The sequence below is a fragment of the Pristis pectinata genome, chromosome 26 (assembly GCF_009764475.1).
Source record: "Pristis pectinata isolate sPriPec2 chromosome 26, sPriPec2.1.pri, whole genome shotgun sequence".
NCBI classification, from domain to species: Eukaryota; Metazoa; Chordata; class Chondrichthyes; order Rhinopristiformes; family Pristidae; genus Pristis; species Pristis pectinata.
The window spans coordinates 22,241,111-22,268,405 of NC_067430.1; the positions used below are offsets into that span (position 1 = coordinate 22,241,111).

Here is a 27,295-nt window from a genome sequence, read left to right on the forward strand (position 1 = left end):
CTCAGGATCCGAACCAGGTGTACAGACTGAAATTTCAGCTGGAGGACTCATTAGTTATGTACAACACTATGACCAAATTTAGCATAGTAATCTACAAAATGCCTTTGGCCACCAAATACAAGCCACAGCATGTTAAATCAAGCTGTTCATTCTTATGATTTTGGGGTTACTCTTGAAATTGTATTGTAACTTTAGTATAGTCACACAAAACAACTGGATCATCCTGATGGGAAATCATTCCCTCTTTCTCCCTGGACATGCCCATATTGGACACTTGAACCTCTAATGTTGCTCTGGAATCGGTGAGTTGGGATGCCTGCAGCTCATTGACAGTATGGACCAGTACTGTTGCTGGAAGGATGGACCACTCAGCATGCTTTTCTATTTTAATGCCCCATAGCAACAATTTCCCCATTATGTTCACATATTAATACTACAACAGATTTGCAAGGTGACTGTACAACCTTAATAATGGGAGTTTTACTCTTCACCAATTTACTCATAATCTAGACTGATAGTTCAGTGGTGTGCTGAAGGAAATGCAATCTTTTGGACGTAACGTTAAACTGTCCATGTTGGCATGAAAGCTCCTATGGCACTCTTTCTGAGAAGAGTGGAAAGTTCTCCTGTTGTCATGGTCTTAATCCTTCCTTCAACACCAAACAGGTTAACTACTCAAGTAAAACATTTGTGGGGCCTTGTGTCCAACTTGCCTGAAGGCTTGTCCAAATAATGACAGTCATTATAAATTAGAAGTAATTTTTTGGCTTCAAAGCACTTTGAGGATATCTAGAACTTATGAAAGGTACACTATAAAACACAAGTTGGTTCTTTACCTGACCCTGGGTGCTAAGAGCTGTACTTCATTCTGTTACAAATGGATGTCCATAATTGAAGGAGCACAATGTTCTTTTGTTAACTTAAGTATCTGCTCCCTTTAAGTCAATGGAATTTTCAAGCTATACTCCTACTTAATCCATTCAATTAATCTCCATTGAAATCTTCACCAATTAATTATTACCAGATGATTTTCAATAAACTAAATCCCTAACCTGGAATTGTTTGAGTCAACAGGAAAGAGGAAGCCAGCTCAAGTTGCAGCCCTTGAGCAAAAAGAGGACTTGAATTCCTGTAGTGTCCTTAACAAACTCTGGACAGCCCAAAGGCTTTGAAGTGTAGTCATTGCTAAAATATTGAAACCATGCAGTCAGTTTTCACACAGAAAGGTCTTACAGTAATGGCCTGACAATTTGTTTTTGGTGATGCTGACTGAAGAATAAATTTTTGGCAGGAGACATGTAGGGCATATGATATTGTAGAAGGACAATTACTCTCCATTTAGTTCATGTGGAATGTAGAGGAATGTAGAGAGGAATGATAAAGGAATGTAGAGAGAGCTTTGTCTTATATATAACATATACTATATTTGAATGCTTTCAGAGCAGTGCTTTGTCTTATTCTATTTCCACATTGCAACAAGAAGTGTTCAATAGGACAGTGTAACAGAACCAATGAACTGAATCCATCTTGTACATACTATTGTAAACCAAGATGAAGAACCAATTTTAATGGTTGAGTTTTAATGGCTAGGTAGTGATTAGTTTAATAGTTAGTTATAAGAGTAGAGTGAGAATGGAGAATTCTGGTGAGTTCCAGTTTTGAGATGCTAAGAATGAATGAGTTGAGGAGATCTTGATGGGACATAATGAAGGTTCATTATTTAATATTTACTCTGATATGTGGTACATAAGTTGAACTATCTACAGGGGTATTTAATTTAGAGTCCAATTTAACCTACATAAAGCTTAACCAAGAAACAACTTACAAGCTAAGAATCTTCCCTCGGTTGTTAATCCCTTGCCTCTTCATATATAAAGGAAATAAATCTGTAACCCAAGAGAATGCAAAAGGGTCAGATACTCTTCGAGATCAGAGGACTGGAGGATGATAAGGAATGGGAATTCTGTCTTGTTGGCCTTTAAGATTCACACATTTAAGTTGGATTGGTGTTACTATTACACTTCCATAAACAAAATTGGAAATATTCAATTGGAGAATTTTTCCGAAGTACTCTAATCTCCTTGTTCTGACTGAGAAACAGGAAATAACAGAAATATTTTGTAGAAACATTTGGTTTGTGGGCCATTGAGGGGATCTGGAAATGCTTAGAGGTTTGCTAAACAAGCAAAGATAGACATCTGCCATCAATTAAAGAGCAGGAGAGCACAGCAACGAAGCCATGTAAAAGTGCTGAAAGAAAGAGTGACCTTAGACTGAGCTGTGAGACATTACTGCCCTGTGTGAAGACGTATGAGAAATGGGCTGTATGAGGATACTAGGATAGGCAACAGAAGAGGCAAAGAGCCGGCTATGGGGGGTTGGGGGTGGGGGGGGGGGTGGTGGTGTGTTGGTCAGCTTTAAGAATACACAATTATAGAACAAGCAAAGAAGTTAAGACACCATAAGAGATAGGATGCCAATATGTGGAATATTGGAACAGGCTCATCCCATGGGATATGTAACTAATGCATGATATGCAACTAGCAAAACAATAAAGGATCATAACTGATGTGATGCCAATATAAGAAACATGGAACTAAGAACATAAGATTGGGGTACATGATATGAGATCAGTACCAGGAATATGGGAGTTGAACAAGTAAACGACATAATAGCAGTCAGGAAGTAGACTATAAGTTGCAGTTAGAAATAGAAAAAATATGTCAGAGTGACAACGTTAAGATAATAATGGGGAATTTTAACATGAAGGTGGACTGGGAAATCCAGCAAGGCAGTAGATCTCAGGAGAGTGAGTTTGTGGAATGTCTACGGGACGGCTTTTTGGAGCAACTTGTTGATGAGCCCACCAGGGGATCGGCTGTTTTGGATTAGGTGCTGTGTAACGAACCGGAGATGATTAGGGAACTAAAGGTAAAGGAACCATTAGGAACTAGTGATCACAATATGATTGAGTTTAGTTTCAAATTTGAGAAGGAGAAGTTGATAACTGGTGTATCGATATTTCAGTGGAACAAAGGAAATTACAGTGGCATGAGAGAGGAGCTGGCCCAAATTGATTGGAAGAGTAAGCTAGCTGGAGGGACGACAGAGCAGAAATGGATTGAATTTCTACAAGAAATAAGAAAAATGCAGGATAGATATAAAATAAAAGAAAAAGAGAGGGCGTACAAGGAAGCAAAAATTAGTGGGAAAACAGAAGACTGGGAAACTTTTAAAAACCTGCAGAAAGAAACTAAGAAGGTCATTAGGAGAGAAAAGATGAATTATGAAAGGAAGTTGGCAGATAACATTAGAAAGGATACTAAGAGTTTTTTTTAAATATATAAGGAGTAAAAGAGAGACATAGGTTGATATAGGACCAATCGATAATGGTGCGGAAGAGATTATAATGGATAATAAAGAGATGGCAGAGGAACTAAATGAGTATTTTGCATCGGTCTTCACTATGGAGGACACCAGCAATATACCGGTTAGTCAGGGGTCTCAAGGGATGGAACTGAGTTCAGTTAAGATTACTAGAGAGAAGGTGCTAGGAAAACTAAATGGACTAAAGACTGATAAGTCTCCCGGACCAGATGAGGTGCATCCCCAGGTTCTGAAGGAGGTGGCTTCAGAGATAGCGGAGGCATTGGTGATAATTTTCCAGGAATCGATAGACCCCGGCATGGTTCCGGAGGACTGGAGGGTCGCAAATGTAGTTCCGCTGTATAAGAAAGGTGGGAGGCAGCATAAAGGAAATTACAGACCTATTAGTCTGACGTCAATGGTGGGAAAGTTATTAGAATCAATCCTCAAGGATGAGGTTATGGAATACCTAGAGGTACAAGGCAAGGTAGGTCCAAGCCAACATGGTTTCGTGAAGGGAAGATCCTGCCTGACCAACCTATTTGAGTTTTTTGAAGAAATCTCAGGTAGGGTGGATAAGGGAGAGGCGGTAGATGTTGTGTATTTAGACTTTCGAAAGGCCTTCAACAAGGTGCCACACAAGAGACTGATTAATAAGATGAGAGGTCATGGAATTACAGGTAGGATAACAGAATGGGTGGAGCATTGGCTGGTTGGCAGAAAGCAAAGGGTGGGAATAAAAGGATCCTGTTCTGGTTGGCTACCGGTTACTAGTGGTGTTCCGCAGGGATCGGTGTTGGGGTCGCTTCTTTTTACCCTGTACATTAACAATTTGGATGATGGAGTAAACGGTTTTGTGGCTAAGTTTGCGGATGACACCAAGATAGGTGGAGGAGTAGAGAGTATTGAGGAGACAGGTAGGTCGCAGAGAGACCTAGATATTTTAAGAGAATGGGCAAGGAAATGGCAGATGAGATTCAATGTTGAGAAATGTGCAGTTGTACACTTTGGAAACAGAAATAAATGGGCAGATTATTATCTAGAAGGGGAGAAAATTCAAAGTACAGAAGTACAAAGAGACTTGGGGGTACTCGTGCAGGATACGCTAAAGGTTAACCACCAGGTCGGATCGGTGGTAAAGAAAGCGAATGCTATGTTGGCATTCATTTCGAGAGGTATAGTGTATAAAACTAAGGAAGTGTTGATGAGGCTTTACGGGGCACTAGTGAGGCCTCATTTGGAATACTGTATACAGTTTTGGGCCCCATATCTTAGGAAGGATGTGCTGATGTTGGAGAGGGTTCAGAGGAGATTTACAAGGATGATTCCCGGAATGAAAGGGCTTACGTATGATGAGCATTTGTCGACTCTTGGACTGTACTCACTGGAGTACGGAAGAATGAGAGGGGACCTTATAGAAACATTTAAAATGTTGAAAGGACTGGACAGAGTAGATGTGGCCAAGCTGTTTCCCTTAGTGGGTGAGTCCAAGACCAGAGGGCGCAATCTGAGAATTAGAGGGTACAGGTTTAAAACAGAGATGAGGAGAAATTTCTTTAGCCAGAGGGTAGTGAAATTATGGAATTCCTTGCCACATACAGCAGTGGAGGCTAGATCACTGGAGGCGTTTAAGGAGGAGATAGATAGATATCTAATTAGTCAAGGTATCAAGAGATATGGGGATAAGGCTGGAAATTGGGGTTAGAATAGTTTTTTTCATTGCCCCCCCCCCCTCCATTTCTCATTCTTTTTCTTTTTTTTACCTTTTCTTTGGAGCAGACTCGATGGGCCGAATGGCCTACTTCTGCTCCCTTGTCTTGTGATCTTGTGACTAGGGAACTGCTTCACTACGGCAGTGTTACTCCTAGAAAAAGGCTCTCAGGGCAGGAATTCAGTATGTGGGTTTGGGCTTACTTGAGTAGCCATTCTCACATTTTGTGCTGTTCCTCATTTTTTCACCTGTAGAACAGGTGGCCACGTCTCTTCTGGTTTATCTGCAAGCAATTGAAGGTGGTCCAAATTTTAAACTTAAAGCCTGCGACCTTATTGCTTGAGTCAGTTATTGGTGATGTCTGTGGTTAGCCAAGGGGAAACCATTGAGAGGTGTGGCTGTCATTAGGAATATAGGTTATTGGACAGTAATGCTTTACCTGCATACGTTGTTTAGGACTGAACATAGAGTTGTATTGGGATGCAGCTTTGACTTTGGTCAGATTTCCAGGTCCTATTTTCTTAGACATTTGTTATAAGAACCTAGACCCCAAATGTATGGCACAATGTCATGCAACAACAACTTGCACTTGTAGATCGCCTCTGATGAACTCAAGCATATACCTGTCTGTATCACAAAGGCAAAAACCATGGATCTTATTTCAAGGGATGAGGCTCTTCAAGGAGAAAAGAGATTTCAGTGAGGCCTGGACTAACAATCTAGAGATTGGAGTTCAAATCACACGGTTAGTTGAGGAAACTAAATTCTGCTAAGAATCTGCAATCTTACAAGAAGATTCTCTTAGCAATGATAACCACAAAACTACTAGATTGTCATAAAAACCCATCCAGTTTACTTATGTCCTTCAGGGGGAGAAAATATGAAGCCCTTACCAGGTCTAGCCTTTATATGACTCCAGGGCACAGATATGTGGTTGACTCTTAAGTGTCCTTAATAGGCTTAGTAGGCCACACAGTTCAAGGCTGTCAGGGTTGGTCATAAATGCTGGTCTTGACAGTGATGTCAACATCCCAAAAACTGAATAACAATGGGAGCTTAGAAGTATCGTTATGGATATCCTTATAGAAGGATATCCTTTACAAGTATCCTTATAGAAGGGTAAGTTGGGGGGGTAGGAAGAGTCAATACTGATAGAAGTAGCTCCACTGCAAATAGGTGCTTATTTATTATTTAAATAAAATTTTAAAATATTAGATTTATATAAAAACATATTTGACTGATATAGTTCCATTAAAAACATTAATATTAATTAAAGTAAAGGGAAAATACAACCACTTACCTTTTCCATTTAGATCAGCATCCCAGGGCTGCACAAGTCACTTCAGCTAACGTGCAGGCTCGGGAGTCAGGAATGCGCTGAGCCATGCAGTGCTGTTAGCTGCCAGTTCTCTCGGGAACTGCCAGCTGTAGAGGAGCACAATCCAGGTCAAAGTCGCAAATTGACATTCACCTGGAGCCTGAGATTTCCAAGCAGTTCCCACTGACCCTTTGACTTTACAAATAGCTACAATTATCTGACCTGTTCCCCACAAGCAATACATCATCTTAAAAGGATTGGTCAGGTTAAGAGCAGAGCTTCACATAGCCATGAGCAATGCCACAACAGTTGTTCATGAAAACAATAGGTCGCTAAAAATTTTCGGACGGTGGTGAACTGTTAAAACCAAAATTTCAAATACATCATTTAATATCAATAATCAACTTACCAAACTGAGGGTTGAAGCTTTGGTTTAATTGATACCAGATTTATTTCCATTTTCTATGACAACTACCCAGCCACACTTGACCTGATGTCTATGAGTGGGATTGCATCTGCCTGTCCTGCCTTCCTTACTCCACATACAATGTGAAACAAAAATTTGCAATGCTGATGAAAGTCCTTAAAAGAAAGAAACTTGCATTGATATTGCACGTTTTACAATCCTAGGACATCCCAAAGCTTGACTAGGTAGTTTTTGGTTTAGTGTAGGAAATACAACAGCCAATTCACAGAAAGCAAGCTATCAGAAGCAGCAGATCTGATCATCAATGCTGTGTGAAAACCTGTGACTTCTCTCTTAAAGGTATGAAGTCTGTACTTCTAATATTTGGCTTACATGTGCTTTGTTTGCTGGAAAAGCGTTGCTTTCAAAGCTAATCGAGAAATGATTCTCAAATCGATCTGACCCTGAAACAAAAAGGAAAGTGAAGTACAGGAGAAAAATGAAAAGTGAATAGAAATTTCCCCTTTGAAACCAACACTTCAACTTTAACCATGTTCACATTTTGGCATCAGGGTTTTTCTTATTATAGGGCTCAAACCTCCTACATCAAATCTGCCCTGTGTTGACAGCTCTGGTATTCATCAATGGTTCAAGAACCTTGACACGCTTATAAAAATAGCCTTGGAAAATAGAAACTACACAGCAATATTCTTGGCAATATCTAAACACCCGACTTGACACATGCAGCTTTTCAGTTCTTACCCCAGATGTTTTTAACTTGCAAACCTGTTGGAAGAAATGAACTCCATAATTTTGTGTTTGTTTGTCCACACACCCAGGTCGAGTTGGATTGTGAGGCATAAGATTCTCAAATGGGTTCAACAAACTGCAAACCCACCACAGCCCTAATTGTCTAACCAAATTCCCTTTGTGCCACAAGACTGAGTTGAAAATAAAAAAAAACCTGCAGATACTGGAAATGTGATCCTGAAACAGAAAATGCTGGAAAAACTCAGCAGGTCGGGCAGCATCTGTGAAAATGGAAACAGTGACTGTTTCAGGTCTGCAAAAGGCTGACCTGCTGAGTTTTTCCAACCTCTGCTGTTTTTGTTTCAGGCACTGAGTAGACCCTCATTCCGTAGAGGCAGAGATAATGGAGACTTTGTTCATGAAAGTTTACACTGAAATTTCGGTCAGTACCAAACTCTTCAGGTAGACAATGTCTTTGGGTTTCAGTTTTTTGAAGTTTGGACGCATTTGGCTTCTGTTATCGTAATTTTAACCTGTATTCAAACTGGCCATTATCAGTATATCAGAAAAAAGCAGTCCTCAGTGTGTGATGATGACTCTGAACCATAAGATACATGGAACATCACCAGGTAGATCCGCTCTCGGATATCCAGGAGAGCAGATCCCCTGCATTTAGTCTCACCTGCTACACCACTGTTCAAACTGGATGAGCTTCTTTCAGTCCAATAACGTGGAGGCACTTGATCACCTGGGACGAGGGATGTCAAATTGAAGGGGTTGACCACAGAGTGATACAGCAAAGGATGAAACCATCCAGGGTGCCAGAGTAAATTGCAATTCTCTGATATCCAACACCACATTGGTAAGAAGCATGTACTGCAAGTTTCAACCTGGATCAGACAGGAGGTTCTGGTGACGATGGAATGAATAAAAACACCCAACACAAACTTCATAAATTTAATCCCCTCTTAATTTGGTGCAAATTTTGTTGATATCTCTCCTCCTCAAAGACAGTTGGTTGAAATTAGGTCTGCTTGGTTCCTTAAAAGCCTCATGATTATTCTTTCTTATCCATTACCAACTGGATACAAGTAACGCAAATAGTGCAATGTCCACATTAGACAGATTATTGCAAAAGAGGAAATTAATTGACTGAATGAAAAAGGATACAATGCTGTAGATGGGTGCTGGTCACCCATTCATGTTAACCTGGCATTTATTGCCATCCCTCTCAACCATGACTGCACCAGGAGTACTTAATTAGCTGTAAAGTCCTTTGCTCACAGGTCATAAAGGTCATAGAAGTTGATAAATAAATGCTAATTTTTTCTTTTATAATGGACGATAAAAGCACAAAGTTCTGGCAAGAGCCATGCAGATCAAAAGCCATCCCCTGCAAGGTCCTGAACCACCTCAGTTGGCTCCTGTTTGCATTTTCCCCTCTCTCCTTATGGTTGCAATGAGTTTCCCAGCAGGTTTCTCTTGGAGTGGGAGTCTCAAGCTAATTAAAATACAGTTTGACATAAGATCTACCAATGCATTCATTAAAAGCATAGTATTCACCTGTGAATTCATCTATGTCAGTGTAACTAATTTACCTTTGAAGTTCCTTTGTGGTTTAAGAGCTATGGAAGGCCAGTTGCTCAGCTGTTTTTTCCACTCCACATCATTCTATCCATTGGGACGACTACACACCAGTCTGGGAAGTGGTAACCATTTCAACACCCATTGTCAATATCAAACACTTGCAAGTTACAGGATGGTCCGATTGACATAAGGCTTTTATCCTAAATCATCTGCAGGAAATGTCCCATTCCCTACTCTCTTCCACCCATCTATGTCAGCACGGTCCAGCAAAATCTGGCAGATTCAGGCCTGTTTTGTGTTGAGTAAACAGGCTTACAGGGAACTGGACTGAGGGCCATTTCATGTGAAATCTCTACCGTTAGGACTTAAAAGAATTCTTTGATTAGTCTGAGAAGGAATTCAACTCAGTACACAAACCTTCCATATTTTGTATGCTGAACAAAAGCTTGGGAATGCAATAAGTTAGTACATGTTGCTTTAGCACTCTGTTTTCATCCATGATACTTTCAAAACATTGCTTCATTTAGCCCCATGAGCTTGTTCAGTGAGGCTGATCTGTAATCTAACTCTATACATTCACCTTTGTGCTATTTTCCATAATGCCTTCGGTGTGGAATTAATCCATAGGATGAATGGAAAATTGCTAACTTCTAATGCCTCCACTCCGCAGCCACAATCACTCCAATCTCAGTTATTGACGTGCAGTACACAGACAACATTTGCAGATGTGCACATTCAGAGGCCATCCTTACTTGTTCACTAAGCAGTGCAGAAGGATGGGCCTTACACTAATCAAAGGTCTTCTATGAATCTGCCCCACTGCACAATTTCCTCCCAGCAATAAAGGTCCACAATGAGGCCGCTGAAAATGTGAATCACCTTCCACATCCTGCGACCCTGCACCCGCCCCGCACCCCCCCCAGCAAAGACGGATAGTAATGATGAAATTCACCACTGTCTCTCGTGCAAAAGCACAGCTATTCAGCACCTGAGAGAAAGAGTATGTGAAGTTCAAAACTTAAAATCCAGCATTAAACTCATTGTGTACTGGGCAGCAGTAATCCCCGTACTCTTGTATGCTTAGGAGATGGTGACTACCTGCAATAGGCACCACAAAGCATTGGAGCATGTCAAATCTACTGGCAGATTAACTGAACCAATATCAGCCTGTTCTCCAGACTAACATCCCTGGTATCTAGGCTCTAATTATACCCATCCTGCTCCAATGGGCAGACCACATTGCTTGCATATCCAACACTAGATCCCCGAAACAGACGCTCTATTTCCCAGAGCTCTGTCACAATCAGGAATTGCTAGGCAGATAGAGAAATCACTTTGAGACTGTCCCTGAAAAAAATGTAGCAAATTCAATGACTTGTAGGAGTTCCTGGTCCGTGACTTCTCAAAACAGAAGGAGCACCAGGTAGGTACTGAGAACCTCAAGTCTCATCATTAGAAGCACACTATAGTCCAATGAAAATGGCGGAAAGAGTGCACCACCTCCCGTGTTACCCATTCACAGATCCAATAAGAGCTTTCTGCCTCATTTATGGCAGAGTCTATAGGTTTCACACTGACCATATCAGCAATCTTGGAGCCCACACACATTGAACAGAAATAAGTCATCCTTTGGGACTGCTCAGGAAAACTGCTGGTTTTCCACAGTCCTCTGAAATAAATTGTAACTTATCCTTGGAGCATTCCTCCCATTGAGAAGTTACAGGAATCACCAGAACCCAACCCATACCCATCTGGGTCTGTGCAAACCACATCCCACCGAGAACCTATTCCCTATTTATGAAATACAATGTTTTCAATTGTAATCTACATTGAAATACATTTTGTCACAATTTTCCCCTTTCAGGTTACATTGTATCTTAGAGTGTGTATTTGCTACTTAGTTCCATTGTACGAGGTATTTTACACCGTGTTTTGTGTACAAAGCATTAGTATATGGATTTTTTCAGAATTAAAGTTCTTCTTGGTCTTTAAAGCTAAATTAGAAAAGAGCAGAAAGGAATGGGATTTCCACCCAGGATTGTAATGATGAGCATTTGACAACTGGACAGACTTCATTCCCTTTCTAATACTGGACTGTCTAATGGAAACGATTGAGATATGTTAGATAGACACACACACACACACACACACACACACACACACACACAGAGCAGGTTTAACTCAATCATGTATATTTACCTAGCCAACATCTACCACCTCCACCCACTGAGAAATGCCTCAGACTCTCCCATTCTCCTCTTTTGATCCAAACTCCTCCACTCATGTTCTCCCTCCAGATGTGCCCCTCCCCCATCTCTACTTTTCCCCAATCCTACCCTCCTTCCAGATCCTCCCCATTTCCCTCCTCCCCAGACTCCTCCTGATCTTCAGTCTGCCTCAGTCCTCAGTGTAGAATTCAGTCAGATGCATCAGATCTCACACCTTGCCCTGCTGAAGCTGCCAGTTGGTGGTTGAGCTCCCTGCTTTCTGCTCGACTGACAAGGTTATTCTAATTGATCAACATGACAATGATGTCAGGGGTATTTCAATGGTGCTGCCAAGTGGCCTTTTCTTTCACATGACACTAAATCTTTTAGCAGATAATCAGGAATCAAGGAATAAAATGAACACTCACACACTCTGCTTTTCATCTGGCCATGCCAACACAAAAGAATAATCTTCTCAGGCTGTGCAACAATGAGCACTGAGATCATCTTACCTCGGTAGTGCCTCTTATTCACGAGTATTTACGAATTAAAATTGCTAACCAGCCATGTCTGGATTCCCAGCCAGCATTATGTGGTTGGCAGCTGACATACTGGATAACAGGTTCTAATGTAATGGTCTTGTAAAGTTCCAGACTTTCCTATGTAATGAAGCTAGGTTGAAAGATGTAGTGACAGGAATCAATAGAGGAATTAAGGGATAGTATGTCAAACAGCTGATTGCATATACCTATCTCGATTGCAGAATGTGCCAACAGCAAGTTTGGAGCCAACTGCCTGCAGATATGTGATTGTGGGGGAGCCCCATGTCACAGGGTGACTGGAGAATGCATCTGTCCAGCTGGTAGAACTGGCCTTGGTTGCAAAAAAGGTGAGAGAGCAGCAGTTGTTTCAGAATTGTTCTTCACTGATGTTGTCTCAGCTGAATCAATAGAACAAATGGATTTGAAACTTGAAAATAGCTAAAATGGTACTTTCTGTAGTAATACACAAAGCTGAATAGCTTTAGATACAAGGCAAAATTTTGTAATGTCACTCAAGTTAATTCCTTCAGGCAATGGCACACTTACACCACCTTTTGTGAGCAATTGACTCTAACTGTGTGTTGTTACCAGGAGTGAATTAGAAAGGCTCTACTTCTACAATACTACACATAACCAAGGTTTTGGGTGGGTCATTAAGTTCTTATCCTACACTTACTCATTTCAAGGCTTAGTTGATTTTAGCCATGATTGGATCTTTGAGTGGTATTATTTGGCTGTTCTCATTGGTTACCTTAGTGCCATGGCGTCATAGAGTAATACAGGCCCTTCAGCCCAACTCATCCATGCTGACCAATTTGCTCATCTAAGCTAGTCCCATTTGCCCATGTCTGACCCATGTCCCCCTAACCTTTCCTATCCATGTACCTGTCCATGATGAGGTGATGAGTTCTGGATACACCTGCAAACAATTGAGAGATATATCCACTAAATGGAGATGATTTTTTAAAAAATATATTGGTCGCTTACTTTTTTGGTATTACTGCCCATTAAAATTAATACCAGCAAGGCCTAAATTTTAGCCGTAGTCTTTACCTGGATATTTGCAAAGAACTTGCCCCAAGATCCAACAAGATCCAAGCTTATTGTCTGTGCTGACCCCTGTGAAGAGAGGCACTTGTGCATTTGAATAATCAGCAAACATTCTTCATCCAGACTCACTGCAGCAGGATGCCTGGTCCTATGTAGAACAATGGCCCACAACATGACCCAGTCCCTTCTGACAGAAAGAGGGAAAGACTGGTTGCAGAACCTCCCAGTACAGGCAGGTTCGAGGTTGCCTTTTAAAAGTTATTCAGCCATTTTGTAGAGAGGGATTTGGAAATACTTAATCCAAAATTATGTCGTAACATGTTTCTAGTTAGGCATCCATCTCAGTTTAAGCAGCATTAACTCTGGTCAGAATTTTCCACCATCCTCCTATAACCATTTGCATTACTCTGATTTCTCTCCACAGATTGCCCACCAGGACACTGGGGCCTGAGCTGCCAAGGGAGCTGCCCTGCCTGTGAGAACAATGGGACCTGTAATAAGGAGACTGGCCAGTGTACTTGCCCACCAGGATTCATGGGGAAACTGTGTCAGAACAGTAGGTACTTTGCCACCCTGCTCACGGAACAGAAGCTGCTAAAATGTTCCTGAAGCAACAAACAATCTGTTGGAGGAAGTCAGTGGGTCGAGCAGCATCTGTAGGGGGCAAAAGAAATCGTCAGCATTTTGGGTCGAAACCCTGCATCAGGACTGAAAGTGGAGAGGGTTAGCTGGGAGGGAGTGCTTGCTGTGTGAGGCATCATCCTTTAAATAAGTCTTTCCCCTCTCCACTCTCAGCCCTGATGCAGGGTTTTGACCCAAAATATCAACAATTCCTTTCCCCCACAGATACTGCTCGACCCACTGAGTTCTTCCAGTAGATTGTTTGTTGCTCCAGATTCCAGCATCTGCAAACTCTTGTGTCTCTAAAATATTCGTGACTTATTCTCTAATTCAGCCCTCTTTATATTTCTTACTGGCTTGTCTAAGGAACTGAAGGACTTGCAGTCCATTAAGTCTTTTCTGCCATTCAGTTAGATATTAACTGCATCTTCTTACTTACCTTTTTAGGCAGTCCCTAACCACTGAGGCTAACTTCCACTCCAGTTTTGTGGGTTCTGAGGTGGCTGATGAGGCCATTGTGGGGCCCATAGATTCTCACAGGTGCTTGACAAGACACAAGTGGGAAGTTAGGGAGGTGGTGTGCTGCTCAAATGTTTGTGCTGGGCTTCTGTCTGCTCCTGACACATAGACTCAAGGTTGTCAATGCCATCCTAAATGCTCCTTCTCTGCTTTCGGTGCTCATGGGCCAGGGATTCTCAGGGGTCAGTGGGGGTATTGCACTTTTTCAAGGAGCCTTTAAAAACATCCTTGCTGGGTTTGAGGTGTTGAACACCAAACAGTCTTATACTCAAAGGGCAAAAGGACGAAGGCAATCATGAATTCCATCATCAGTATCTGCCATTGTGCAGTGGTGGCTCCCGAAACTGGATCTTACTTCCTTGCTATCTGACTGCATTTAACTCCTGATTTGAAAATTTCACCTGATTCTTGGGCTTAGCAGCTTTTTAAGGCAGAAACAGTCAGATTTCCACTGGCCAAAATCCTGCACCTATGCAGGTTTTGCATGAATTTGTTGATTCTAAAAATCTGGGAAGGTCTGTACTCTAGCGCAGTTGGCTGAAATCCATCATTTCAACAACAGAATCTTGAGATCATGCAGAATTAATTGCCAGGAATTCCCTAGGAGTCTCTCCCGTGCTGCCGGCCCTCCAGAGCTGACTACCCATTGTTCTGATGACCTTGGTTCACACAGGAAAATTAGTTAACCCTAGAAATGTATCACAGCCAGGTTCCACACTGCGAGTGTGACGCCCATCCATCAAAAGGATGCTGAGAAATTGGGTTGGGATCTGTAATTCATCAAAGCTCCAGGAAAAGTGAGTGGGGGTCCTTTCCAGGACAAGATTCTGGGATCAAGGATTTGTATCTCAGGAAGACTGCAGGAAATATTGTGAGGCAGTTGTTCATTCCCAGAATGGCCCCAGGAGGCAGGATGATGAAAAAGAACCAAGGTGCAAGTCACGCATGAAGTGTTAAACTTGGAGATTGTGACTGACCTGCTGTGTTGGGTGTGCACTCCATGCTTATTTCAGATCTTTGGCATGTGCAGTTTTGTTTTCTTTCCATCTTTCCACCCCTATAATGTTACAATGTGATGAAGGAATTCACAGATACCCATCTGTCTTGCCTACATTTACTCTGGCGTCTCACTATTACCCTTTCACCACCTGTCCTCTGCCAAACTCCCTGCCCCTCACCTCCCACCACTGGATTTTTGCACAACCTCCAGAGGTGCTAATTTTTTTTTCAGTGACCAGCTCTTCCCCGGCTCCTGGTGATCTTCACAGACCCTCCTTAACTAACTGTTACTTCTTGACTAACGCAGGAGTAGGTCCTGTGCCCATCTCTTTAGCTCTCCAACATGATCTTTGGTTGAACCCAGTTGCTCGGTCTGTTCTGTCTGTTCCCGAGACTTGTTTCTCTTCTCCTATCCATCACCACAGATTCCTTCCCTCAGGGGAGCCAGAATGCCAGCCAGCTACAGTTTGGAAAGCTGGGATATTATTACAAAGTCAGACATTGGATAACAATTGAATTAAATGTAAAATGAGACAAAGAAAACCTCTGGGTTGAATGTAATATTTTCTTTGTGATATTTTTAAGAATCCTGACTGGAACCAATTGCGAGTCTGTTTCCTCCCCCAGTTTGCCCCACAGGCCGATATGGCCTGGGCTGTCAGATGCGATGTGCATGTGAGAACAAGGGGCAGTGCGACCCAGTCACAGGACGCTGCAAGTGCTCCCCAGGATGGACTGGCCACAACTGCAGAAGAGGTAAGAACCATTTGGGTCAGCACACTAGCTCCAGAACTTCTCAACTACTCTGTCTTTTAGGATCTTCCTTAAACCTTATTCTGCCCAAACAATTGGTCACCTTTCTTTGGATCAGTCTAATTTTGCTTGATTACACTTGTGTGATACCCTTAGTATAATGAAGATGCTCTTCCAATACAAATAGTTTTTGTTGTGGTATGGAGAGTGGAATGTTGACTAAACCATCCGGCAGATCATTTGATGCACAGCAGAATTTGTATTCGACAGTCAGAATACTGTACCTGTGTTGGGAACATCAGTTCAGTTTCTTGAGCCCACTACAATCTTAGGTTAAGCCATAAATGACCTTTGCTGCAACATTCACCCAGCTCTGCAACACATCCCCTGAAACCATCAACCAAAATCTACCCCAGCATTGAAAGCTCCATTTATCCCAACATACATAGCCTTTTGGGGCAGCTTTTCAATACCCCCTGTTTGAAGAAGTGCTTCCTGATTTTGTCTTGAATGGCACAGCTCTAATTTTAAGATTATAGCCCCTTGTACTTGACAGAGGAAATAACTTCTCCATGAACATACCCTTTGCTGTTTGTGGCACCTTGCTGTGTGCATCAACAGTGCAGTTAGTTAACAAATCAAAGCACTTGATCTCTGCTTCAGGCTCAGTTTCCTACAGGCATCTCATCACTGAGGCCTGTAATGAAAAGTAACACCAAGGTGTAAGTGAGAAGCCAAGAGCCAAAATACCTCTGAGTGAAGTACCTTCTCAGAGACCTAATAATGGGAACTTCATTGTCCTTAAGCTGGGGTGATGGTGCTTTGCAATTCAGGCTTTTCTACATTTACACTTTTATTACTCATTTACTTCATTTATTATTCTCTGGTTATCTATTAAAGCAGAGAACCTAAGTAGTACATTGGTAGGTTGTAACAATCCATTTCACATTACTAATGTGCCTGATGCTACATCACCGTATAAAGTGCCCTATGAAATGTATTGGGACAATGTAAGATTGCATTTATTGCCCTGGGACTTTATACTGAACAACTCATCTCTGTGGTGAGGGTGTGCCCATGGTCAGGAAGAGATAGAAGGAAAATCTAGGGATAGTGTGTGATGATGATGGAAACTGAGAGGTGAAAGTTTCCCTATCATTCTGCTTATTTTTGTAACTTGACTGGAGGGGGCCACAGGTTGGGAGCCTCTGGAGTGTGTCCTATAAATTCCACCTCTCATGACTATGGCCCAGCAAAGGTTAAGAGGATGGGCATTGAGTTCAGAGACTAAGGTACTGACCAAGCAATTTGCACAGACCTTGGATGATGTTGCCTGTTGAGCACAATTGTGGCTGCACTCATATAGACGAGTAGTACCGATGAGCACTCAGTAGACTGATGAGTACTGATGAAATGCTTTGAGGAGTGTGAATGCCTGTCCTGTTTCCACATTGTTGATATGCTTGGCCAACTTAAAGTTTCAGTCAGTGGTGATCCCAAGATATTAACGATGCGTGTGCTGGCAATTTTTTGTAACCAGTAGATTCTGAGTCTTGTTAGAGTGGAGTCCAGGACAATGACTGTTGTTTTGTTTATTTTAAGCCTGTGATGCTGGCCGATGGGGTCCAGACTGTTTGAACACCTGTGACTGCAGGAACAGTGATGGGAGTTGCCACGCTGTCACTGGACAGTGCATCTGCGAGGCAGGTTTTACTGCCCAACGCTGCGACCAGAGTAAGTACCATTAGAAAGTATAAGGCTGAAGGTCACTTCGTCAACTTGCTCTATGAGAACTGAGCGTTGTTTTGTTAGAGCAAATATCAAGAATCCTGATCGACTTCCTTTGATTTCTGGTTTTAATAAAGTCAATATCGAATTTATTGTCATATGCACAAGTATATGTTTGCAAAGATGCAATGATAAAACCTACTTGTAGCAGCATCACAGGTACATAGCATCTGAGACACAGCATTCATAAGAAAAACAGAAATTAAACATAAATTATACAAGACAGAACACAATTAGATTAAAAAAAAGTCTGTTGTAGTGCAAAGTGGTCATGGTGTTGCTCTACTGAGGTAGTGATTGGGGTTGTGCAAGTTAGTTCAAAAACCGAATGGTAGAAGGGAAATAGCAAATGGATGTACACTAAGTGTGCTAATCAGTCCACAGACTATACTCCTGGAGGATTGCTCTACACTTTGAAAAGTGATTAATGGTGTTCATGCAGGCTAGACAGGGAAAATCTATTCCTTTTTTAACGTTACTAACACTTCACTTCACTTCAGATAGTCATTTTTTCCATTACTGTTTGTGGGACCCTGTTGTATGTAATCTAAGCTCCCCCATGTTTCAACAGTGTCTACTGCAACTCATTGGACTTTAATGTGACCTGTGATTATGGAAGGTGCTATATAAATACCAGTTGTTTACTTCTTACAAGCACAGCATGGAGTAGCTATTTTGCCCACAAAATGTCATGGATTCCAAAAGCAGCTTGTTCCACGAAGCAGTTTAACTTCAGAGTTGAAAGCCTAGAATTGAATTTCACCTATTTTTGATGGTCTAAGTGGGTACCATGATGCCAAATCAGGAGACAGTAAATTGGGACACGTTAATAAATCACATTTGTGTTTTTCTTCCATCATAAAAATATCTCACACTGTCCACTGGAAAGCAGCTGAGCACTGTTAATGTGAGCTGACTCCATGGCAGTCACTCTGGGAATGACGCCCGTATCAGGGTGAATTGCAACAGGAACTGCCCAGTCCAATTTCCTCATTGATGGAACCTAGAGCAAAAATGGATGCAAACACTTCAAAATATGTGCAGAATGATTTCCATGCATGACTTATGCTGAATAGCTACAAATCTTTTTTTTCTAGTTCAGTCACTAGGCTTCAGAGTTCATTTACTGTAATTGTGAGCATCATGTACTAAACTGAGTCGCAACACTTGCCAGAAATTGTATTACATAGAAACAGGCCATTCAGCCCAAATGTTAGTGCAACACACAAGCCTCCTCAACCTTTCCTCTAAGCTTATGAATGCATACTTCCACTTCTTTCTCCCTCTCTGGCCTTCTCTTAAATGCATCTCTGCTAACTGCCTCCACCACTCCATGTGATAATGGGCTCAACATTCTCACCATTCTCCAAATAGAGAAGTTTTTCCTAAATGGCTTATTGGATTTCTTAGTAACCATCTTATGCAGATGACATTCTAGTAGAAGCATCTTTTTTATGTACGCGCTATCAAACTTCTTCATAATTCTAAAGAATTAGGAAATGTAATCACCCTCACCCCAAAAAAGCCCACCACCTCCTCAGTCATCTGCTCTTTATAACAAAATGTGTTCCACTTTCCTTAATTTCATTGGACTTGGGATTGCTGCCATTTCTGTGTGGTTGTACTCTGATTTAACTAATCTCAGCCCATTTTCGATGTTGAACTGTTTTTCTCATCAAAGCAACAGTTCAGATATAGAAATAATCCACATCTGGGGGAGATTTAACATGCAATCGGTCCCAGTGAGTTTGCTTGGCCCAGCTCTGTGGCACTTAAGAGGGCATCATTTTCTGCCAAATTCAACAGAGAGCAACTCAAGTGGTGAGAGGAGAAGAGTAATGAATATCTTTGCAACTGTAGCACTTTATATAGTGAACTTCCCCTGCAGCTTTTAAAGTGCTGATAAATATCTCCAAATGTCTGTGAAACTGGATTCCAAAGATGAATGGTGCAAATAATAATTAATATATGTATATTGGGACCTTATGTGTGCAAGGAATGGGGTCTTTTTGTCAGTTTTCCAGTACAGCAAGATTCCGTACATAGTATAATTGTTTTTATTTTTAGTCCTAAGTGATACCTTGGGGGTATAATAGGAAATTGAGATGTAGTTGTAGACTCCTGTGCAGCTGACAATTAGGCAGACGAATGACTGATTCAGAAATGGTGTGGTCTAAATTTAACAACAGAGTCCAAGTCAGATTTAAGGGATTCCTGGCAGATTTTGGGTTAGAATGTGGGGATTTTGGGGCTGTGATACGGAGAGTAGCTTTCCATAATCAAGCAACACGTTGGATGCTGATACTGAGACATTATCAACATTGGGTGAAGAGTCAAAGCAATTGTATACAGGATATTGCCAAAGTGGATAAAAGAAGAATTTGCCTCTATAGTGCTCCTTTCTTGACCTCATGGTGTCTCTGAGTCTTCCCAGCTACCTTCTAACTCAGAAAGGAGTCCTATGTAAATAAGAGAAGGCTTCAAGAGTGAAGTTACGTCAAATTCAGCCCTCACTCTGATCACGTGAATTGGAATCTTTCACTCACCTTCCAATGATATCTAAATTAATTTCCAAATATCAGAAATAGGTTGGCTAATGAATATACTTTAATATAACTCATGCTAACATTAGACAGTAGGATATAAGTTTGAGGAGTTTAAGTGTCTCTCACAATTCTGTCTTAAAAAATCTTTTAAATCATTAACACCACACTTCTTCCTGAAGCCACCCACTGTACTGGAATATTCAGTCTTCTGCCAGACCACCCTCAGTTGCAGAGTTGCAGGCTTAACCTGGTTAGTTTCTCAGTCCAGTGTTAACCTGTTAGTGCCTTGGACCTAGTGATAACCTGGTCACCTTGTCTCTCAGCCCAGTTACTTTTGTACCCCAATGATACCCTGGTAGTAGTATCTCAGCTCAATGTTAACCCAATCAAAAAGCCTCAGGCACAGCAAAAACCCAATCACAGTATCTAAGCCCACTTAGCTCATTCACAGGGCCTTGGGCTCAATGATTAAACTGGGCAGAATATCCGAGCCCAATAATAACCTGTTCATAGTGTCTCAATCCAGTGAAAACCCAATCACAAGGCCTGGATCTAATGATAGCTGATCACAAGGTCTCAATTCCCCTGTCACAGGGCCCAATAATAATCTATCTGTAATGTCTCAGCCCAACAATAACTTGATCATGGTGCTTCAGGCATTTTTCTCTCTTTTCAGAGTGCCCCGAAGGTACCTACGGATCCGGCTGCCGGTACCGGTGTCATTGTGAAAATGGGGCAGCATGCGATCACGTGAGTGGTGCTTGTAACTGTACAGCAGGCTGGCTCGGAACGTTCTGTGAGCGAGGTAGGTGCAGTGATTACACATGAAAAAGCGATACTGGTGGGAGATGGAAATAAAAGATGGGGAAAGGAATTGCATCTTGCCTTGCTTTCCATGACTGCAGCTTTAGAAGTATGAATCGCCATGTCTCAGCTGAAAGTGCAGACATTGGTATAGACAGTATGTACGTGACTGGGTGTTCATTTGCTCATACTTATTCCCCAGCTTGTCCTGATGGGTTTCATGGCCTGGAGTGTCGTAAGGTATGCGACTGTCAGAATGGTGCTCACTGTGATCATGTGACAGGGTCCTGCTCATGCCCTGCTGGCTGGATTGGACTGAGCTGCAATCAGTGTGAGTCTACAACTCCACATTTTCCTCATTTGTTCTTTATTCAGTATCTTGCTCAGGGCACTCACTGCGTCTGTGTGAACCTGCTTCCTGCTGTCATGATCCTTGATCACATTTTCCTGTGGATGTGTCCAACAGTAAATTGTTACGTCACCACTTCCTATTCAATTGTCACGATGTGATTGCAAACATTAGCCATCGGATGGCTTCGACTCAAGTTTCTGAACACTTTTTCCTCTGCCAGAGACAGTGCCATCTACTGTTAGTGGGATGCTGCAGCTGATTTTTTTTTGTATGTACGGCTTTGTTAATCTTCCTTTCCTGTTCCAGTTTTTGATCATTATGCTGGTTACTCCATGCCCATAAGCAGGTCCTTGATGTGCCAGTTATATACTGCTAATACTGAACTGATTGACAGTGACCATCAGAAATTAGACTCTCTGATGGTCTCTAAGTCATTTGTCTTACAGTTTTCTCATCTCCTCACTGCTGACTCATAATGGTGTAGTTCCATGGGTGTTGGATGCAAACTTCTCATCCTTCAGATATAAGCCCAGATAGTAAATTGCTTTGCAAGCTGTTCACTGTGAGTGATATCCCTGACGCCCACAGTCACGACTCCTGACCTCACTTAGTGTCCCTACCTGAACACTTTCCAAAGCAGCTGTTTGGATCAACAGACTCCAGTCATCGGGGAAAGGTGACAACTGTCTGGCTTATTCAGGCATCTCAGGCAGCTAAGAGTCAGCCAGTATGGGACTGGAGTCACAGTGAGCTCTAGATTGGGGATGAAGATGGCAGGTTTCCTTCCCTAAACTGGATAAATTTTGACTAGAGACAGCCTCATAGTTAACTTTACTGACAGCACATTTTAGTTCCGTATATTTTAAAGTCTTCCTTAGGGACAACCACTTCCACCTCCGCCACCCTTCAAATTTTCAAGTTCAAATTTTCATGTTGCTTTGATGGGATTTGATCTCACATTCTCTGAATTACTATCATCCCAGTAACACGGAACTACTGTACTATTTTATCCACTATTTATAATCGTGTTTATATCCAATTTCAACAATTGGCAGATACACATTCAGCTGCCAGGGCCCAGGGCTCTAGAATCCTCTCCCTGAACCTCTCCACTGCTCTACCTCACTTGCCTCTTTTAGCATACTCCTTAAAAACTGGCTGCTTTAACCCTTTTATCTTGGCATATGGCCCAATATAATTTTCTGTTAGATAACTGATGTTGTAGTGCTGTAAAGTTTATACGATGCTAAAGCTGTCATCATTTCTGTAAAGCTAAGGGGAGATTTTGTGAGAGAGCAGGCTGTTATTCTGTGCCAATTACCATCTTCTTCCTGTTTGTGCAGCATGTCCAGGGCAGACTTTCGGGGAGAACTGCAGCCAGTCTTGTCATTGCAACAATGGTGCCAGCTGTGATCATGTGACTGGTTGGTGCAGCTGTGCTCCTGGCTGGACAGGAGACCAGTGTCAGGAAGGTATGTCCACCCCACCACCCACTGCTTCCCAACCCTTGCATTGTCTCATGGCCACTGGCTTGTGAACATGTTCATGTGAGCATATTGTTTCTGTAGCTTTTTTGGTTCCTTAAAGAAGGTTGGGGGATGGGGTCAATGAGTTTGGGGCACTCCTCAATCCAGCTTCCTGGTTTAATGGGAGGTGGTACACATCCCTGAGCAACCTCAGCTGATGGAAAGTTCTACACTCAGACTCCCTCTTCTCCTCTTTCTCCAGTTCCTCTCTCTCTCTCTCTCTCTCTCTCTTTCTCTCTCCCTCTCTCTCTCTCTCTCTCTCTCTGCCCATCCTTCTTCAAACCGTCTTCTTATTCTCTTGGCCCACACTCTTTCCTATGATACACCCCTCATCTTGCTCTACACTCTTCTCTCCCTTCCCCAACTCTTTCAACTGTTCTTCTGTCTTTGAGCTGGTCATGGCACACATTAACTCCAGCCCCCAAGACAACCTTGACCCACTGTAATTCGCCTACTGCCAAAACAGGTCTATGGCAGATGCCATCTCCCTGGCCCTACACTCATCTCTGGAGCATTTGGACAGTAAAGACAGCTACATTAGACTATTGTTTATTGACTACAGCTCCACCTTCAATACTATAACTCAAAGCTAACTCATCACCAAACTCCGGGACCTGGGACTCAACACCTACCTTTGCAACTGGATTCCTGACCAACAGACCAACTTCCTGATCTATCAGTGAGGATAGGCAGCAACACCTCCGACACAATTATTCTCAACACTGGTGCCCCACAAGGCTGTGTCCTCAGCCCCCTACTCTACTCTCTATACACTCATGACTGCATGGCCAGATTCTGCTCTAACTCCATCTGCAAGTTTGCAGATGATACCACCGAAATGGGCTGAATCTCAAATAACGATGAGTCAGAGTACAGGAAGAGATAGAGAGCTTAGTGACATGGTGTCATGACAACAACCTTTCCCTCAATGTCAGCAAAACAAAAGAGCTGGTCATTGACTTCAGGAAGGGGGACGGTGCACATGCTCCTGTCTACATCAACGGTGCTGAGGTTGAGAGGGTTGAGAGCTTCAAGTTCCTGGGAGTGAACATCACCAACAGCCTGTCCTGGTCAAATCACGTAGACACCATGGCCAAGAAAGCTCACCAGCACCTCTCCATAGATGCTGCGTAACCAACTGAGTATTACCAGCATTTTCTATTGTTTGGTTCAGATTTTCAGCATTTGCAGGATTTTGTCTGTGTATAACGTCATCTGTAACTTATTTTAGTGGAGCCCAATCATGTGCTCCACGTTGTTGAAGTTATTTAATATTACCTCAGTCCAGCATGTTCCTGGAAGTTTTGATGTGCAGCACTTTTAAGACAAACACAAGAGCCACATCTTAATGCCATTTTTTGAATTTCCCAGCATGTTCCCCTGGTTTCTATGGTATCAGCTGTTTGCAGAGATGCATCTGTCAAAATGGTGGATGGTGTGATCATGCGACCGGTCACTGCACATGTCGTGTAGGGTGGACAGGAGTGGCATGTGAGCTGGGTAAGTCCGGAAACAAACTCTGCTGGTTTTGCTGTGTGATCTTTCATGGCTCTAAGGTCAGTGATTGGCAAAATGCTGGAATCTGTCATGAAGGATGTAATAAACCAAACCCTTGGAAAAAAAATAATAGGACTGAGCAGAGAGAACATGGATTTATGAAGGGAAAATCATGTTTTGCTAATCTGTGAGGATGTGACTTGTAGAATAAGTTAGACTGTGGAAAGTCAGTCATTGTTTTCATTCAAAACAGAGATGGATAAATTACTGAGCATTAAGGGAATCAAGGGACTGGAGATCGTCCTGGAAAATGGCATTGAGGTAGAAGATCAGCTGTGACCTGGATGAATGGCAGAGTGAGCTCGCAGGGCTGAATGGACTGCTCCTAATCCTATTTCTTATATTCTTATATTCTTATGTTAAAAGGGGATTTTCATGCTTTGGATGCCTTACACCAGATCAGGTCATCCAAAATGCTTCACAGCCAGTGACATACTTTTGATGTAGCTGCTATTTTAACGTAGGAAATGCAACTGCCAGTTTGTGTACAGCAAGCTCCCACAAATGTTAATGTCGCATTGACTTAATCGGCATACTTGTGGTGCTGGTTGAGCCACTATCGCTGGAGTGGGATTCCACAATCTAGGACCCAGGGATCTTTTGCACCCCCAGAACAGGCTTCAACTTAACAAATGAAAAACAGCACCTTCATCACTGGAGGAGGAGGTATAGCAAAAAGCTCTGACCATCTCCCAGCATCAGCAGCTCACAAGATGCTGAACAAATTATTGGGAAGAGGATCTTTCTCAGTCAGTGCAAAGTGTGTTGTCACTACAGCTGTAGTTCAGTGAAAGAGGCCACAAAAGCTACAGGCCAGAGCAGATGCAGCTATGTCAAGGGATCAATTCAGCATCCAAATCTGCGCTGTTAGGGGAAAACAGGAGACCTGAGCAAAGGCTCACAACAAAAAAGGGTTGCCTCTGCAGTACTGAGGTTCCCACCTATGGTTGATGCTGTGGTCCAGGTGTGAACATGCCCCAACCAAATCAGTACTCACTGATGTCCAAGAGGATCCTGACCTGGGTAAATGACTTGATCTGGGTTTAAAGAGTTATTTTGTCTGCGAGTCCCCAGAGGCTAACCAGTTGATTGATTTACCATAAGTTGCTCTTGATTTCGACAGAGTGTACATCAGGAAGGTACGGATTGGACTGCCAGCAGCAGTGCGACTGTCTGAATGAGGGGCTATGTGATCGGCAGAGTGGGAAGTGTTCTTGCCGCCCAGGATGGATGGGGGAAAGATGTGAAATCCGTGAGTAAGATCTGCTTTCTGCTTCATTCATTGCTGCGATGTACGTGTCGTTGGTAAGGCTGCCATTTGTTGTCCAGTTCTACTTCCCAGAAGGTAGTGATGGGGTAACAGTTCTCAGCACTCTCTGTTCAATGAGATTCCTCCTAAACTCATCACATAATCCACTCTGGTCCATTATATGTTCCTTGGGCCAGACTTGCTCACTTTCTCTGCATCCATTCCATCCAAACCCTTCATAATTGCAAAGATCTTGGTCAGGTCTACTTGTCTAGGAGAGGAGCCACAGAATTTCAATCAGCAGTACAAAAGCAAATTACTGCACTTGCTGAAATCTTAAATAAAATCTGTGGATCATACTTGCAGACTGAGCAAAGGGGTTCTGCAACTCTATCTTTCTCCGGTAATTTCAGGTAATTGTTTTGCAGTTACACCTCCAACAAGCTGATCTTTTGTTCGCTGGTCTTTTTCCACCTTCTTCCCCGGTGAACCATCAACTCTTGTCATGTAACCACTCCCACCTGATTAAAGACCCTCCAATTTATTCTCTCCTCCCTCTTCCCTTTATTCACATCTTAATTCTTGTTTAATCTCTAATCTTTCCCAGTGCCGCTGAAAGGTGCTTGACCTGAAACATTTTCTCTCTCCACAGATACTGCCCAAGTATTCTCAGCCATTTTTGTTTCTGTTTCTAATTTCAATCATTGTTTAAATTACTGTCTGGATTGCTCCAATTAAAAATATCAAATTATATAGAAATTAAGCACAAAACAATTCAGTCCAATTATTCCATGATTGTGTTTATATTCCACATGAACCTCCTCAGCTCTATTCTCTCTATCAGTATACCTTCTGCTCTTTATTTTGCTTGCCCTTAAATGCATCCAGTGCTATTTTCCTAACTCACTCCATGGGGTAGCAAATCCACATTCCCATCACTCCCCGGGTAAGAGATTATTTTCCTGAATTTGTTGTTGAACTTTTAGTGACATTCCTGGGTGCTAGTATGGGATTCCCCCACAGCCTCTGTCTGTCTGTTGTTGGAATTGCAGTCTGACTCTGGCACTATCTGACAGCTTGCCCCAGAGGAACTTACGGAGAGCACTGTGAGGAGCATTGTGATTGTGAGCATGGATCATCGTGTCACCATGTGACGGGGATGTGCCAGTGCACTGAGGGATGGAGAGGGAGACGGTGCGAGAAAGGTCAGTGATGGTCACTGTGAAAATTGTGCTTCAGATGTCAAAATTTAACTGTGGCTTTCTTCACTTTTCATTTTAAAAGTGAAGAAAGGCCCATCTGTTATCCTTGAGGGGTCTGGCGAGAATGTGGGACAGAGGGGTTTGGCGAGAAAGGAGGATGTGAGACTGAGGGAGAGGTAGGGCAATGAAAGTGAGGGAAATGGCAGGGGGTGAGCTAGCAGGATTGAGAGAAGTAATGGGGAGATGAGGAGTTAGGATCAAGGGTTACATTGAGGAAGTGAGTCAGTGGGATCGAAGAAAATGGTGGAGAGATGAAGAGGTAGGATCAATGGATATGGTGAGTGAAAGAAATGTTGCGGAGCTGAGTCAGTGGGATTGAATTGTATGGTGGGGAAATAGGAATGAAGGAAATGGTGGGGGAAGAACCAAGGGGTATGTTGGT

General features: G+C 42.4%; 1 protein-coding gene across 1 annotated transcript in view; it reads left to right on the forward strand.

The window, feature by feature from the left end:
- Positions 1-27,295, forward strand: part of megf6b (multiple EGF-like-domains 6b) — a 326,118-nt gene that overhangs the window by 275,039 nt on the left and 23,784 nt on the right. Inside the window, exons 19-28 of the mRNA XM_052039029.1 lie at positions 12,109-12,234; positions 13,362-13,493; positions 15,704-15,832; positions 17,432-17,563; positions 20,840-20,968; positions 21,170-21,298; positions 22,663-22,791; positions 24,217-24,345; positions 25,526-25,654; positions 26,728-26,856. Of these exons, the coding sequence (XP_051894989.1) occupies positions 12,109-12,234; positions 13,362-13,493; positions 15,704-15,832; positions 17,432-17,563; positions 20,840-20,968; positions 21,170-21,298; positions 22,663-22,791; positions 24,217-24,345; positions 25,526-25,654; positions 26,728-26,856 (1,293 nt within the window). The remainder of the gene's footprint in view (positions 1-12,108; positions 12,235-13,361; positions 13,494-15,703; positions 15,833-17,431; positions 17,564-20,839; positions 20,969-21,169; positions 21,299-22,662; positions 22,792-24,216; positions 24,346-25,525; positions 25,655-26,727; positions 26,857-27,295) is intronic.